At 32.5% G+C, this 16928-nt stretch overlaps 2 protein-coding genes across 2 annotated transcripts; both read left to right on the top strand.

Annotated features, from left to right (window-relative positions):
• Positions 1 to 121: 121 nt before the first annotated feature.
• On the top strand, positions 122 to 1438 carry LOC113374444 (piggyBac transposable element-derived protein 4-like). Its single transcript, XM_026614487.1, has one exon. It carries the CDS (start codon positions 122 to 124, stop codon positions 1436 to 1438), a length of 1317 nt encoding a protein of 438 aa, XP_026470272.1.
• A 7057-nt stretch (positions 1439 to 8495) lies between these two features.
• LOC113374443 lies at positions 8496 to 9868 on the top strand. Its single transcript, XM_026614486.1, has 2 exons — positions 8496 to 9447; positions 9624 to 9868. Exons 1-2 carry the CDS (start codon positions 8496 to 8498, stop codon positions 9866 to 9868), a joined length of 1197 nt encoding a protein of 398 aa, XP_026470271.1.
• The last annotated feature ends 7060 nt before the right edge of the window (positions 9869 to 16928 follow it).

Below are 16928 nucleotides of genomic sequence, written 5' to 3'. Positions count from 1 at the left end.
AAACTCTACAATATTGGTTAGAAACGGAATTGAAGGCGACTTTAGCGATGTTGACGATGATCTGGCAGACCCAGAATTCTTCTATAATCTGAGCAGTCAGGAAACGAACAAAATAAGGAAAATGAAATCAGTTACAATCAGACTGACCACCGTGTCTCCTCATGAAGCCAACCAAGTTCCAGTACCTTCAACTGTAAGTCCTATTCCAGTTTCTTCTGTAATCAGTATTATTATGGGAAAAATGGTTTCAAGTGGTCATTTGAAGAACCTTTACAGATCGAGTCGTACAGCAAGTCATAATATTGTTGATATTCCTCGACAACAGCCCAAAACATTTATTGATTCGGAATCTTTATGGCTTGAGTTATTCGACACTACTATGATTGATACGATTGTTACCTGCACTAATCAAAAATTATCAGAAATTCGCATGAAGTATAAAAACCCAAATAAAATTGAACTAAGACCTACCGATCGTGAGGAAATGAAAGCTTTTCTGGGATTATTATTTTATACCTCAGTCTTCAAATCGAATCACGAAAACACTAAATACATTTTTGCTAGTGATGGTTCTGGACATGAAATTTTTCGTTGCGTCATGTCTCAGTTTAGATTTCTCACCCTCTTGAACTACATTCGTTTTGATGACAGTAACACTAGATCGCAACGCCTCGAAACGGACCCATTGGCTGCAATTTCAGAAATTTTTCAACTGTTTATTGCAAATTGCAAGAAGGCATATCCTCCCGGTGCTTATTTATGTGTAGATGAAATGTTAGTTCCATTTAGAGGCAGATGCAAATTTCTTATTTATATGCCGAAGAAGCCGGCCAAGTATGGTCTGAAGATTTTAGTAGTATGTGATGCAGTATCTTTTTATGTGTATAATGCATACATTTACCATGGAAAAAACTCCGACGGGCTGGGACTAACCGAAACTGAGAGAAAGCTCGCCATACCAACTCAGTCTGTATTACGATTGTGTAAGGATTTTGAAAAAACCAATCGCAATATTACAGCCGACAATTGGTTTAGCTCTATAGAACTGATGGAGCAGTTGAAAGATAGAAGTCTGACGTATCTTGGAACTTTGAAAAAAAATAAAAGGCACATTTCACCAGAGTTTCAAGCATCTAAAACTCGCCAGCCTGAATCATCTTTACACGGTTTTACTAAAGGTTTCACTATTGTTTCATATGTCCCTAAAAAAGCAAAATCAGTAATATTGATTTCTTCAAAGCATCATAGAAAGCAATTGGATTCACTATCAAAAAAGCCGGATATCATAATAGATTATAATAAAACAAAAGGGGGTGTCGATGAAATCGATAAAAAGTGTTCCAATTATTCGTCAAATCGTAGAACCAGACGTTGGCCTCTCGCGATTTTTTTTAGAGACTTGGATATGAGTGGAGTCAACGCCTATGCTCTATACTAGACCTGCACTGCTCGCTTATAGTTTAGTTTTGCCGCACTTGAAATGCCGCGTATACAATAATAGATTACCGAGAGAATTGCGACTGACAATTGCACGCGTACTAGGTCCAAATAAGCCTCCGGTATTTGAAACAATACCCCCTGAAAGTACAGAAGCAACGAGAACTAGCTGAAAGTGGAATTCTGTCTTAAGGCAATTAGGGCATCGTGCCTTAAGGCAAATTGCTGGAACTTCCCGTACCCAAAATTATTATATTTTTTTAAAAACGATTAACATTTTTCAAAAAAAATTACTTCGAAAAAATTAGATTTTTTGAAAAACTATAAATTTGATAAAAAATTACTATTTTTTGAAAAAAAAAATTTATTTGAAAAAAAAATTTTTTTGTTGAAAGAAAAATTTTTTTTTTGAAAACAAAAAATTTTTTGGAAAAGAAAAATGTTGTCTTCATTTTGACATATTTTGGAAATTCTGAACTTTTTTTCAATGCAATCGTACTGCTTGAACTGCATAGAGACGAAATGTCACAGCGCAAGTGCCGCGCCGCCGCCTAACGCATAAGCATTGGTACGGAACCCATAGAAATGTGAAAAAAAAATATACTTATTGTTAAAATCTCTATAAAATATCTGATAATTTGATGTGCATATGTCTAGTGATCATTTTTAACCGCCGAATAGCATTTTTTTTTACTTTTTTCATTAGATCTCCGAAACCGCTAGACCTGCCTTCATGAAAATTTGATCAATTCTTCATCTTGTCAATACAAGTAAAATGTTTTTTTGAATTATTCAAATCGGACGCTCCGTTCTCTTAAAAACGGATGTACCGTTTTTGGCACTTTTGCCCCGTATCTTCGGAACGGCTAGACCTGCCTTCGCCAAAAACTAATCAGCACGTCTCCTTATCAATACAAATCGAATGTTTTTTGAATTATTCAAATCGGTTGATCCGTGTTCCCGAAATCGTCGACGAAAATTTGTATCCGCACATACATACACACACATACATACATACATACATACATACATACATACATACATACATACATACACACACACACACACACACACACATACATCCATTTTTTCTAAGGTATGCCAAAATGTTCAGAAACCTCTGAAACGTAAAGATATATAAAAATTTTCATTTTCGATTATTTTGCGATTACTATAACTTACCCTACGGGAAGTTAAAAACGTGTCAAATATGCCCATCAAGACTTAAAAGGCGTACTAAGTACAATTGCATCGAACGCCGCAAGCCTATTTGTCTTGGATGTTCAAAAACGATATGCGTGGACTGCGCAGACAACAAGTAATTTGTCCCAGAATATTAATGTGATTTGAGAAGCAATTGTTACCTAAGCAAAACTATAATGTAGACTGATATTATAAATGTAGGAAATTTTCCAAATAACGTCCAAATAATCATATTGTAGCTAAGATTATTACATATATATTTTTAGCCAGGCGAAATATAGGTTATATGATTTGAACCAAATAAATGCTGATTTGATTAGAAAATGTTGTATTTTTCACTTTCTTAATAGGATAATAATGGCAGATCATAATAAAATTTATACAATACATAATTCAGTAAATAAAAATTATCCATTTCGATTATTTAATATGCCGTCTGACATACGTCACGTCATCATTTATGATACGACGAAACCACGTCAGAACTCACGTTAATGAATTAGTGCAAAAAATAGTGTTTGTTCATATTTCCAAATTAATATATATATATATATATATATATATATATATATATATCTTATATATAAAATTCTTCTGTAACAATGTATGTTTCATTAATCCTCCTAAACTATAATTCTGATTTTCATGAATCTTCCTGAAGTTTGTTCGCGAAATTTTCTAGAGTGTTTTGATATATAGAAATATAGTTAGATTGTAGAAATAAATGGAAAAAATTACAAAAAACCGCTTATCATTGTTTGACATTGAAAATATTTTGGGCATTGCAAATGTCATCTGTCAAAAATTTTCCTTTACTCATGACATTATATTAGAATATGTATTATAAATTCATGATTATGAATAAAAATTATGAATATTATTGCCGAATCAGCTGAGATATGACAGAAATTAAATAAAGTATCTTTTTTCCAGATACAATTATATATTTCATTTTAACAGATTTTGAAATACAAATGTATTTAAAATTTTTCTTTGAAGGCTATGATTTATGTTTAATTAAAAGCAGATCAAAAATTGCAAAAGATATTATTACGGAAATTCAACTAAAGTATAATATGTCTATATGTAAAGAAATTTACACGTCGTTAAAATGCAGAGATATATTAAAAACAGATACCAAGTTTTGCAACAGAATTACATTAATGTTTCTAATATGCAGCTAAATTTGGCTATATATGTGACATATATACTTACATATATTACATATATACTACATAATTTTGTTTCAAACCTGGTGTCTTTCTTTCCAATGTGTAGAACTCAATCTGATAATACCTCCTAAAAACCATGTCTTTTCGGCAGACTCCTATTTAACATCTCGAAGCACTATTTCAAATGATTGGTATGACACTGCTATTCAATTACTGTATGCTTAACAATTCACTCACTTTTTATCCTCTCACACGATGAATGTATATAAGCAATCTCACCCCATTACATTCAAACATTTATTAAATAAGGAATTAAATCAACCATATTCGAAGTCTCAATAATATCTTTTTCTGTCGAGACATACTCAAATGTATCAAGCGATGATGGTATTTTACATACCAAGAGATTCTTTTTTTTCAACTTTAACAAACTATAACAAATGTAACTGATAGTAATCGTTCTTAAAAAAATCATGAAACAATTCTTTGTCACTCATTATGTTTTATTTATTATACTCAATGTTTAATTGAATATTATAGAAAGTTAGTCATTAAATATTGACTGCGTTGACTCAAGATCAACAACTTAAACTAACCATACGAATCTTATTCACTGCACTATGCAGTCGCAGCATAGGTAAAGAAAATCACAATCAGTTTGAGAATTGAGAGGAAACCTATGATATATTCATATACTCTTATCTGTGGATATATTCAGATATGACAGTTGAAGAAATATCAATTTACTTATAATTCGAATTTAAATGTTGATAACACTTACATATCACGATATTTATACAAACATTAACCTATAGAACTGAAAGAAAAGAATGAGATAAATATAATGAATTAAATGTATTATAATAAATGTTAATGTCAACGCTCTGTCAAGCATTATGTGTTAAAAATCATGTCCATATTGTGCTCAATTTTGTTTTAATAATTCTAAGAAAAAAATATACAACCATGTACAACTAGAATTTTTTTAAAACTAAATATTATAAATTTATCAAAGCGAGTTAGTTCGATAGATGTCTCTACGCCCGCTAAGAGTGTCTTATCCTTGTTAACTTGATAGGATGTGGCTATGTACGGGAAAGTAGAGTCCAGGAGAGTAAATGTTATCTTGATTAATTGACGATAAATATAATTTGTTTTTGATGTGTAATGTGAGAATAATAGTTTAAAAAAGCGGCTTAATAAGAATCAGTTATAATACAGTATTAGTGGAAGATATTGGTATTCTTCAGTTATAGTTTTAGTACAATTTGAGAGTAAGATTAAGTGATTTACATTATCCAGCGGGTTATAATACTTAGGATTTTCTTTTATCGTGCCACGATGCCACGAATTCGCAGAGGGGCAAGTAATTTTGGAAGACGTACTCGGCAAGCTCGAGCAATCTATGAACGAAGATTGAATGGGACCCATGAACAACATATGATAGACAATATGAATTTGAGAGAGCAAGTAGCAATGCCAATGAAAGTTTAGAGAGACATACTCAACGACTGACAGATGTGGCATTGAGAAATCGAGAGGTGCAACGAGGTGCGACCGCCGCCATTAGAGAAAATAATCAACGACGAGTTAATAATCACAGAGCATTGGTACGTGCATCACTTTTGCGCCTGGCGTTTAATTATGATCCTGAAATTGATTATTCAACACACTCTTTAATTACCATTGGTAATATGGACAATGTATGTAAACATTGCCATGCTCTAAAATTCAAAGGAGAATCAGCAGGTTTATGTTGCGCATCAGAGAAAATTATATTGATAAAATTAACAACACCACCGGAACCTTTGAAAACTCTACTAGATGGAACAACGTCTCAATCAAAAATATTACTGAAAAAAATTCGCAAATTTAATTCATGTTTTCAGATGACGTCTTTTGGTGCTACGAAAGTATTTGAAAATGAAGATGGTCGAAATTTTGAATCAACATTTAAGATACAAGGTCAAGTTTACCACCAAATCGGTTCATTGTTTCCCATGCCTGATGTGAATCCGAAATTCTTACAGATTTATTTTATGGGCGATGATGAACAACAAACAAACATGCGATGCGAATTTAATCACATACAGTTTATGAAGGAAAGAGATATTGTAAACTCTTTGAAATTATTTTTTAAAAACCATAACCAGTTGTTGCATTTGTTTAAGACTCTTTCAAGTAGACTAGAAAACGATGATTACGCTATTATTATTAGAGCAGACAAAGTGCCGATGGGAGAACATGCTGGCGCATATAATATTCCAACAGTCAATGAAGTCGCGGTCGTAATAGCTGGTGATCTATATGAGGGGCGTGATATACGTATACAACGGAGAGATAATACAGGACAGTCATAGTTCTTATGATGCTTTGCAGTATCCATTGATATTTTGAAAAGGTGAAGATGGGTACTATTTAAATATTAAACAAAGGGATCCAAATACAGGTAAAAATCTTATTTTTATAAAAAAAAACAAATAATAATAATTAAAATAATTTTAATATATTTTATTCCAGGTGCAGAACTTGCCAAAAGTAAGTGGCATGGATTTTTACTGCTACCGATTAATGATTCGAGCTAATGAAGAAAACAACATTTTTAAATGCAGACAGCTATTCCATCAGTTCGTGGCCGACATATATGTAACTAGTTGGTTTGGTATTTAGCCTTGAGGCAAGTTACATGAACTTCCCGAAATGTGTAAATAATCGACTTAATTAAAAAAAAATGTGTAAATAATATACTTCATTAATCCTACTTTAAAAAAAACGATAATAATTTTAGCAAACTTTGACGAATTTTTAAAATTAAACTACTTGTTGTAAGGCCGTAATATTACAGTAAGTTCTATAAGACCATGATGTATATCGCCAAAAAAAGTTCCATGAAAAACGGCTTAATTTTTTTTTAACAGTTAATTACAAGAAAACGGCTCGGTAGATTTTCACCTAAAATTAATCAGCATCATTCCCAACTAATATCTTTCGCACAGTTTTTGATATTTTAAAATCGGTTCGGTAGGATGAGCTTAAATGTCGACGAAAATTTAACACTTTTTCTCAACAGTTAATTACAAGAAAACGGCTCGGTAGATTTTCACCTAAAATTAATCAGCATCATTCCCAACTAATATCTTTCGAACAGTTTTTGATTTTTTAAAATCGGTTCGGTAGGATGAGCTTAAATGTCGACGAAAATTTAACACTTTTTTTCAACAGTTAATTACAAGAAAACGGCTCGGTAGATTTTCACCTAAAATTAATCAGTATCATTCCCAACTAATATCTTTCGAACAGTTTTTGATTTTTTAAAATCGGTTCGGTAGGATGAGCTTAAATGTCGACGAAAATTTAACACTTTTTTTCAACAGTTAATTACAAGGAAACGGCTCGGTAGATTTTCACCTAAAATTAATCAGCATCATTCCCAACTAATATCTTTCGAACAGTTTTTGATTTTTTAAAATCGGTTCGGTAGGATGAGCTTAAATGTCGACGAAAATTTAACACTTTTTTTCAACAGTTAATTACAAGAAAACGGCTCGGTAGATTTTCACCTAAAATTAATCAGCATCATTCCCAACTAATATCTTTCGAACAGTTTTTGATATTTTAAAATCGGTTCGGTAGGATGAGCTTAAATGTCGACGAAAATTTAACACTTTTTTCAACAGTTAATTACAAGAAAACGGCTCGGTAGATTTTCACCTAAAATTAATCAGCATCATTCCCAACTAATATCTTTTGAACAGTTTTTGATTTTTTAAAATCGGTTCGGTAGGATGAGCTTAAATATGTACGAAAAGTTTTTTCGAATTACAAAGAAACGGCTTGTCAGATCGTTGCACAAAACTGACAAACGATAGTCCTCACCGAAATACATCAAATGGCTTTTAAATTTCTAAAATCGGTTCAGGCGTTTTTGAGAAAACGTCGATCAAAAGTCTAATTTTGACAAATGCCAAAAGACCATACTGATTTTTGCAAACTTTGACGAATTTTTAAAGCTGAACCAGTTGTCGTAGCGCCGTAATATTTTAGTATGATCTAGAAGACTATGGTATCTATCGTCGAAAAAATAATCATAAAAAATCGTCGAAATTTTTTTTTTAAAAACTTTATTACAAGAAAACGGCCCGGCCGATCTCTGCCAAAAACTAATCAGCACGATTCCCAACCAATATCTTTCGAACGGTTTTTGAATTTTCAAAATCGATTCAGAATTGCGGGCTAAAACGTAGACGAAAATTTTTTCACTTTTCTGCCATTTATAAAGAAACGGCTTGGCCGATCGTCGCACAAAACTGACAAACAATAGTTCTCGTCGAGATACATCGAATGGCTTTTAAATTTTTGAAATCGACCCAGCCGTTTTCGAGAAAACGTCGATTTACGGCAAAAAATCTGTTGGTGCACACGCACACACACACATACACACACACACACACACACACACACATACTTTTTCCAAATTTGGTCTCATTCGATTCAGAATGGCTTGAAACGTCGAGAAAACATAAAATTAGCGAATCGGATTTTTTGATGAAAACATAAACTTCTCCTTCGGGAAGTTAAAAAATTGAGAGTGAGAGATTGAGATTCATAAAGTTTAATCAAGCCAAACTCCGCGCTGAGGAATATATACATTTGCGTGATGCAGTACTTGGTAATGTAGATGCAATGAATGATATTAGTCATATTGGTACTGCATATATTCTTCCATCTTCTTATATTGGAAGTCCGCGACATATGCAGGAGTACATTCAAGATGCTATGGCTTATGTTCATGCATATGGCAGACCTGATCTGTTCATTACTTTTACGTGCAATCCCAAATGGAATGAAACAAAAAAATTGTTGATGCCGGGACAAACAACGATGGATAGGCATGATATAACTGCGCGAGTTTTTAAACAGAAGTTGAAATCATTGATGAATTTGATAACGCATCATTCTGTTTTTGGTGAAACACGCTGTTTGTTATACTCAGTAGAATGGCAAAAGAGAGGTTTACCTCATGCACATATTTTGTTGTGGTTAGTTGATAAGGTACGTTCTGTAGAGATTGACAATATTATCTCAGCAGAAATTCCTGATAAAAATGTTGATGAGAAATTGTTCGATATTATAACTACTAACATGATACATGGTCCATGCGGTACACTCACCATTATGTCACCATGCATGGTGAATGGAAAATGTACAATACATTTTCCAAAATCACTTCAAAACGATACTATCACCGACATTGATGGTTACCCCGCTTATCGGCGACGTGACGTTGACAATGGTCGACAATGTTTTGGATTGCGACTGTCGAATGGCGGGGTAATAGATGTTGTTAATCGATGGGTAGTTCCTTATTCGTCTTTGTTATGCAAAACCTATAAAGCACATATAAATGTCGAACTGTGCAGCTTGGTGAAGTCAATAAAATACATATGCAAATATGTTCATAAAGGGAGCGACAAAGCAATATTTGCAATTAAAAGTATTAATGAGAATGATGAAATAACTCGATATCAAATGGGTAGATACGTCAGTAGCTATGAAGCTATCCGGCGTATTTTCGGTTTTCCCATACATGAAAGGAAACCATCTGTGGTACATTTGGCTGTGCATTTGGAGAACGGTCAGCGGGTATACTTTACAGAAAACAATATATTACAACAAGCTTTGACTGCTCCGAAGACTACTCTAACTGCATTTATAAACTTTGTAATAGATCAGATATTGCTGGAAGATTTGCTACAACATTATTATATACAGATATACCTAAATATTTTACATGGGATAAAAAATCAAAAGATTGGGTACCTAGAAAACGAGGTATTCCTGTTTCAGGATTCGAAGGCATATATATGACAAACAATTTGGGTAGATTGTATACTGTTCATCCTAAGCAACGAGAATGCTTTTATTTACGTTTGTTGTTGTATAATGTCATAGGATCAAAATCATTCCAAAATTTGAGGACAGTCAATGGTATTTTATATGAAACTTTTTATGATGCGTGCCGTGAGTTGCACTTATTGGAGAATGATGATGAATGATGAATCAATGGGACATGACTCTTGCAGATGCAGCACTGATTTCATCTGCACATCAAATTCGACAATTATTTGCAATAATATTAACAACATGTTTTCCATCAGATGCATCTGCACTGTGGAATACACATAAAGACCCAATGAGTGAGGATATTTTGCATCGGTATAAAATTAATAATCAAAATAATAATCATGAATTTTCAGAACAAATATATAACGAAGCCTTAATAATGATTGAAGATATGTGCTAATTCATTTGACCATGTCAGCACCGAGCCGAGCAGCAGTAGATATCATGAACAACGATGTTGAACGTGAACACCAGTTTGATAAAACTGCTTTAGCTACTTTTGTTGCTAATAATAAAATATTGCTTACTGCCGAGCAACAAAGCGTATATGATCAAATCAATACGTCAATTGAGGCACAACAGGCGGATTCTTTTTTTTGGACGCACCCGGAGGCACTGGAAAAACATTTATTATTTCACTGATTCTTGCGCGTGTGCGGTCGCAAAAAAAATTGCGTTGGCAATAGCTTCATCAGAAATTGCAGCAAGCAACATTACTTGAAGGAAGACGAACTGCGCATTCGGCATTTAAGTTACCTTTAAATGTTCATGTTAACCTAGAAGAAATGTGCACACAGAAGAAGAGAAATCAGGAATGGCGAAAGTTTTGCGAAAATGAGAAATAATCATCTGGGATGAATGTACTATGGCGCACAAGCATTCGCTTGAAGCTCTTGATAGGTCGCTGAAAGATATCAAAAATAATAATTGTCTTTTTAGTGGCTGCTTATTGCTACTGTCTGGCGATTTCAGACAAACATTGCCCATTATTCCACGAGCGACGCGTGCTGATGAAATAAATGCCTGCTTAAAAAAGTCTTATCTGTGGCGTAACTAGCTGTAAGTGGAATTCTGTTTTTAAGGCAATTGAGGCATCGTGCCTTAAGGCAAATTGCTGGAACTTCCCGTACCAAAAATTATTATTTTTTAAAAAAACGATTAACATTTTTGAAAAAAAAAATTTCTTCGAAAAATGAGATTTTTGAGAAAACTATAAATTAGACAAAAAATTACTTTTTTTGAAAAAAAAATTTTTTTTAAATTTTTTCTAAAAAAAATATTATTTTTTTAATTTTTTTTTTTTTTTGAAAAAAAAAATGTTTTTATTTTGACATATTTTGAAGATCTGAACTATTTTTCAAAGCAATCGTACTGCTTTAACTGCATAGAGACAAAATATAAAGCGCGTAAGCGCCGCGTCGCTGTCTAACGGATAAACATTGGTATGGAACCCATAGGAATGTAATCAAAATTATACTTATTGTTAAAATCTCTATAAAATATCTGATAATTTGATGTGCGTATGTCTAATGATCATTTTTGACCGCCAAATGACATTTTTTTTACTTTTTTGTTAAATCTCCGAAACCGCTAGACCTGCCCTCATGAAAATTTGATCAATTCTTCATCTTGTCAATACAAGTAAAATGTTTTTTGAATTATTCAAATCGGACGCTCCGTTCTCTTAAAAACTGAGTTACCGTTTTCGGCACTTTTTGCCCCGTATCTTCGAAACGGCTAGACCTGCCTTCGCCAAAAACTAATCAGCACGTCTCCTTATCAATACGAATCGAATGTTTTTTGAATTATCCAAATCGCTTCATTCGTGTTGCCGAAATCGTCGACGAAAATTTGTATCCGCACATACATACACACACGTACATACACACACACACACACACACACACACACACACACACACACATTTTTTTCTAAGGTATGCCAAAATGATCAGAAACCTTTGAAACGTAAAGATATATAAAAATTTTCATTTTCGATTTTTTTGCGATTACTATAACTTACCCTACGGGAAGTTAAAAAATTATATCTTAGTGTTAACATTCGTGTTCAAGGTCTAAATGATGCACTGGGGTCGAAATTTTCACAACAATTATTGGATATTGGTAATGGCAGAATTAAGTTTTATGAAAATATAGAGTACATTCAATTCCCTGATAATTTTTGTAATATGGTTGATGGCAAAGCCAAACTAATAGAAAATATTTTTCCAAATTTAAAGCACAATCATGAAGATCATGAGTGGCTACAAGAACGAGCAATTTTAGCAGCAACGAATTTAGATGTAGACGAAATGAATTTAAAAATACTACAGATACTGCCAGGATATGAATTCACATTTAAATCAGTTGATATTGTTATTGATCCTGATGAAATCGTCAATTATCCAGTCGAATTTTTAAATTCTCTTAATTTACCAGGAATGCCGCTGCACAAATTACTATTGAAAGTTGGTTCTCCAATTATATTATTAAGAAATTTAAATGCCCTAAAATTATGCAATGGCACAAGATTAGCAATAAAAATTATGGGAAACATTACAGAGGCAATTATACTGGGTGGAAAATTCAAGGATGATGTTGTTCTTTTGCCTAGAATACCACTAATTCCTTCGGAATCAGTAATACTTTTTAAAAAACTGCAGTTTCTTATACGTTTGGCATATGCTATGACCATAAACTAGTCACAAGAACAGACAATGAACTTTTGCGGTATAAATTTAGTAAATCCGTGCTTCAATCACGGACAGCTATATATTGCTTGCTCAAGAGACAGAAACCGAAATAATTCATATATTTATACACCTAATAATCTCACCAAGAATATTGTATATCCTTTGGCATTACATTAAAAGTTTAAAATAAAAAAAAGAATTATATACTATATTCATTAAGATTAATTATATAATTTATATTAATTATAATAACATTAATCATTGGAATTGCATTCCTGAATATAATATTGTTAAATTGTACATTTGAAAATAAATATAACTATTGTATTAATTAAATTTATTTATGGATAATTTAAAAAACTAGTTGGTTTGGTATTTAGCCTTGAGGCAAGTTACAATAACTTCCCGATATGTGTAAATAATCGACTTAATAAAAAAAAAATGTGTAAATAATATACTTCATCAATCCTACTTTAAAAAAAAAACGATAATAATTTTAACAAAGTGTGACGAATTTTTAAAATTAAACTACTTGTCGTAAGGCCGTAATATTACAGTAAGTTCTATAAGACCATGATCTATATCGCCAAAAAAAGTTCCATGAAAATCGGCTTAAATTTTTTTCAACAGTTAATTACAAGAAAACGGCTCGGTAGATTTTCACCTAAAATTAATCAGCATCATTTCCAAATGATATCTTTCGAACAGTTTTTGATTTTTTGAAATCGGTTCGGTAGGATGAGCTTAAATGTGGACGAAAATTAACACTTTTCTTCAACATTTAATTACAAAAAACGGCTCGGTAGATTTTTCACCTAAAATTAATCAGCATCATTCCCAAATGATATCTTTCGAACAGTTTTTGATTTTTTGAAATCGGTTCGGTAGGATGAGCTTAAATGTGGACGAAAATTTAACACTTTTTTTCAACATTTAATTACAAGAAAACGGCTCTCGGTAGATTTCACCTAAAATTAATCAGCATCATTCCCAAATGATATCTTCGAACAGTTTTTGATTTTTTGAAATCGGTTCGGTAGGAGAGCTTAAATGTGGACGAAAATTAACAACTTTTTTCAACATTTAATTACAAGAAAACGCTCGGTAGATTTCCACCTAAAATTAATCAGCTTCATTCCCAAATGATATCTTTCGAACAGTTTTGATTTTTTAAAATCGGTTCGGTAGGATGAGCTTAAATGTGGACGAACATTTAACACTTTTTTTCAACATTTAATTACAGAAAACGGCTCGGTAGATTTTCACCTAAAATCAATCAGCATCATTCCCAAATGATATCTTTCGAACAGTTTTTGATTTTTTGAAATGGTTCGGTAAGATGAGCTTAAATGTGGACGAAATTTGACACTTTTTTCAACAGTTAATTACAAGAAAACGGCTCGGTAGATTTTCACCTAAAACTAATTAGTATCATTCCCAACTAATCCTTTTCGAACAGTTTTTGATTTTTTAAAATCGGTTCGGTAGGATGAGCTTAAATGTGGACAAAAAGTTTAACACTTTTTTTCAAATTACAAAGAAACGGCTTGGCAGATCGTTGCACAAAGCTGACAAACGATAGTCCTCACCGAAATACACCGAATGGCTTTAAATTTCTAAAATCGGTTCAGGCGTTTTTGAGAAAACGTCGATCAAAAGTCTAATTTTGACAAATGCCAAAAAGACCATACTGATTTTTGCAAACTTTGACGAATTTTTAAAGCTGAACCAGTTGTCGTCGGGCCGTAATATTTTAGTATGACCTAGAAAACTATGGTATCTATCATCAAAAAAATAATCATAAAAATCGTCGATTTTTTTTTTAAAAAAACGTATTACAAGAAAACGGCCCGGCCGATCTTTACCAAAAACTAATCAGCACGATTCCCAACCAATATCTATCGAATGGTTTTTGAATTTTCAGAATCGATTCAGAATGCGGGCTAAAACGTGGACGAAAAATTTTTCAATTTTCTGCAATTTACAAAGAAACGGCCCGGCCGATCGCCGCACAAAACTCAGAGACGATAGTTCTCATCGAGATACATCAAATGGCTTTTAAATTTTTGAAATCGGTCCAGCCGTTTTGGAGAAAACGTCGATTACGGCAAAAAATCTGTTCACACACACACACACACACACACATACACACACACACACACACACACACATCTACTTTTTCCAAATTTGGTCTCATTCGATTCAGAATGGCTCGAAACGTCGAGAAAACATAAAATTAGCGATTCGGATTTTTTGATGAAAACATAAACTTCTCCTTCGGGAAGTTAAAAAGTTGAATGATATGGAAAAGTCAAATACTTTTTTAATATAGACATATGTGTACAGGACAACGTCTGTCGGGTCAGCTAGTATATATATATATATATATATATATATATATATTTATCGTTGTGTCGTTTTTTTACCGGTTTTTTTTAAAAGGTTTGGTTTACGGATAGAGTTTATAGCCTTTGTTACAAGGTAATGAAAGTATAGAGGGCAAGTTTTTAGTCAAAAAGTTAAATGTGTTATGATGGCCCTATTGTTTATGTGTTATGAGGTAATAGTTTTATATCTGTTAAGTAAGATAATGATTAAGATTGGATATGAACTATTATTTTTGTTGTATGTTTTTTTTTTTTGTTCACTGATAATGTTACCGTAAAACAAACCAAACGAACGTTTGTAGTGTATTACCGCGTTTATGCCGTCGGGGTTTTGTTTAATTTGCGTGACGCCCTTTTATATGGACAAATTACGATTTTGTTTTTATTGAAAATACTTTAATTTTGTTTGGCTCGTGTTTTTGACTGCCAAATCCAGATTAAGGGATCCGATATGGCAAATGAAAATAATGAAGAAAGAAAGTATTAATCGAAAGAAACATGAATGAGTAATTTTTGATAAGGTGAAGTTGATATTTGGAATCAAGGTTAAATATACTTGTATAAATAGATATATAAATTAAAGGATCGTGTTGTAAAAAGTAATCACCAAATTTGAGGGAAGAGAAGAAAGAAATTTAACTATCCTTAAAAAGAAGGATAGTATATAGGCGATGAAACACCCCCGCCAAGTCACACTTCTGCCCTTCCTTCCAATATTCCTTCGTAAGTCAAGGATACTCCCTCGCACACCCCGAATTTACTAAACAGTTGCAGCGGACAATTTCGGAATTATTATACATCAGCCTAGACCCTTGTTTATACTGACATAAGAGTGAGATAAAACTGGTACTTATTGCCGCACCCAACCATAAGTCGCAGAACAGTTCGAGTTTACGTTATTCTTCATAATTTAACTTATTAACTCAACGAAGTTATAACGCGCAGTGATAATAGTTATTAGTGTGTTAAACAAACTCAGATACTTAACTTTTAACAATAAAGTCATAGTGCATAATAATCGACAAATCAATGAAATCAAAATACAGACTATCATAGAGACTAAATTAAGGTGGTTCTGTAGAGAGTGTAATTTTGTTGTTTTTCTATATTTTTTTCAATTACTTTACTTTATAACACCAATATTTGCTCTACTATAATAATGTTATAAGTTATTAGATATTAAGTTAAATAATGTTATTAAGTTATTAGATTCTAGTTTAGTGGTTAGAATAATAAATAACGTGTTACTGATAAGAGGGGCATATCGATGCTTTTCGACGCAACCTCGTAACTCGATTTTTTGACGATTTGAGTTTTATCGGAAAATCAATCACTAAATATAGACGCATAGATCTGTGAAGTTTTGTAAAAAAAAAATCAACCGAACGTTTCTGAATATCTGACATACCTAAAAAATGGATGTGTGTTTTGTGTATGCGTGTGTGTGTGTGTGGATACAATTTCTGTCCACGTTTTCGGGAGCACGGATCAACCGATTTGAAACATTCAAAAAGCATCGTTTCCTATTGAGGAAAACAGAGTATCCGATTTGAATTATTTAAAAACATTCAATTTGTATTGATGAGTGGTGATTAGTTTCTGGAAAAGACAGGCCCAGTCGTTTCAAAGCTTCCGATTCGAATGATTCAATGAACATTTTGCAGTATAAAGAATCGATTAGTTTAGGAAAGCAGAGTTTTTTTGTTCATTTTTTTTTAATTTACAATTATTTCTTTGTTTAAATATGAAAAATGATTCGAATTTAATTTTATGTTTGCTAGCTAAAATTCTAAAAACTCTTATATACTTCAAATAAATAAATTTAAATTTGCCAATTAGTTTTATATAATCTTAGAAATATATATGAGATATGTTTTTTTTTTACTTTTCATTTACTTTTTATGTAAACATATATAAACGTCGTTGCCTAGTTAACTTCCGTAGGGTAAGTTATTGTAATGGGCCGAAAATCGGAATTGAAAATTTTTACATTTCACTCGACGTTTCGAAGGTGGTTCTGAACGTTTTCGCATACCTCAGATAAAAAATGGATGTGTGTGTGTGTGTGTGTGTGTGTGTATGTATGTATGGATACAAATTTCCAGTCACGTTTTAGGGCGCACGGATCAACCC

The sequence above is a fragment of the Ctenocephalides felis genome, unplaced genomic scaffold, assembly GCF_003426905.1.
Source record: "Ctenocephalides felis isolate EL2017-DRISC unplaced genomic scaffold, ASM342690v1 CF-g0.4_SCAFFOLD_01786, whole genome shotgun sequence".
NCBI classification, from domain to species: domain Eukaryota; kingdom Metazoa; phylum Arthropoda; class Insecta; order Siphonaptera; family Pulicidae; genus Ctenocephalides; species Ctenocephalides felis.
This window is presented reverse-complemented; position numbering and strand designations above follow the sequence as displayed.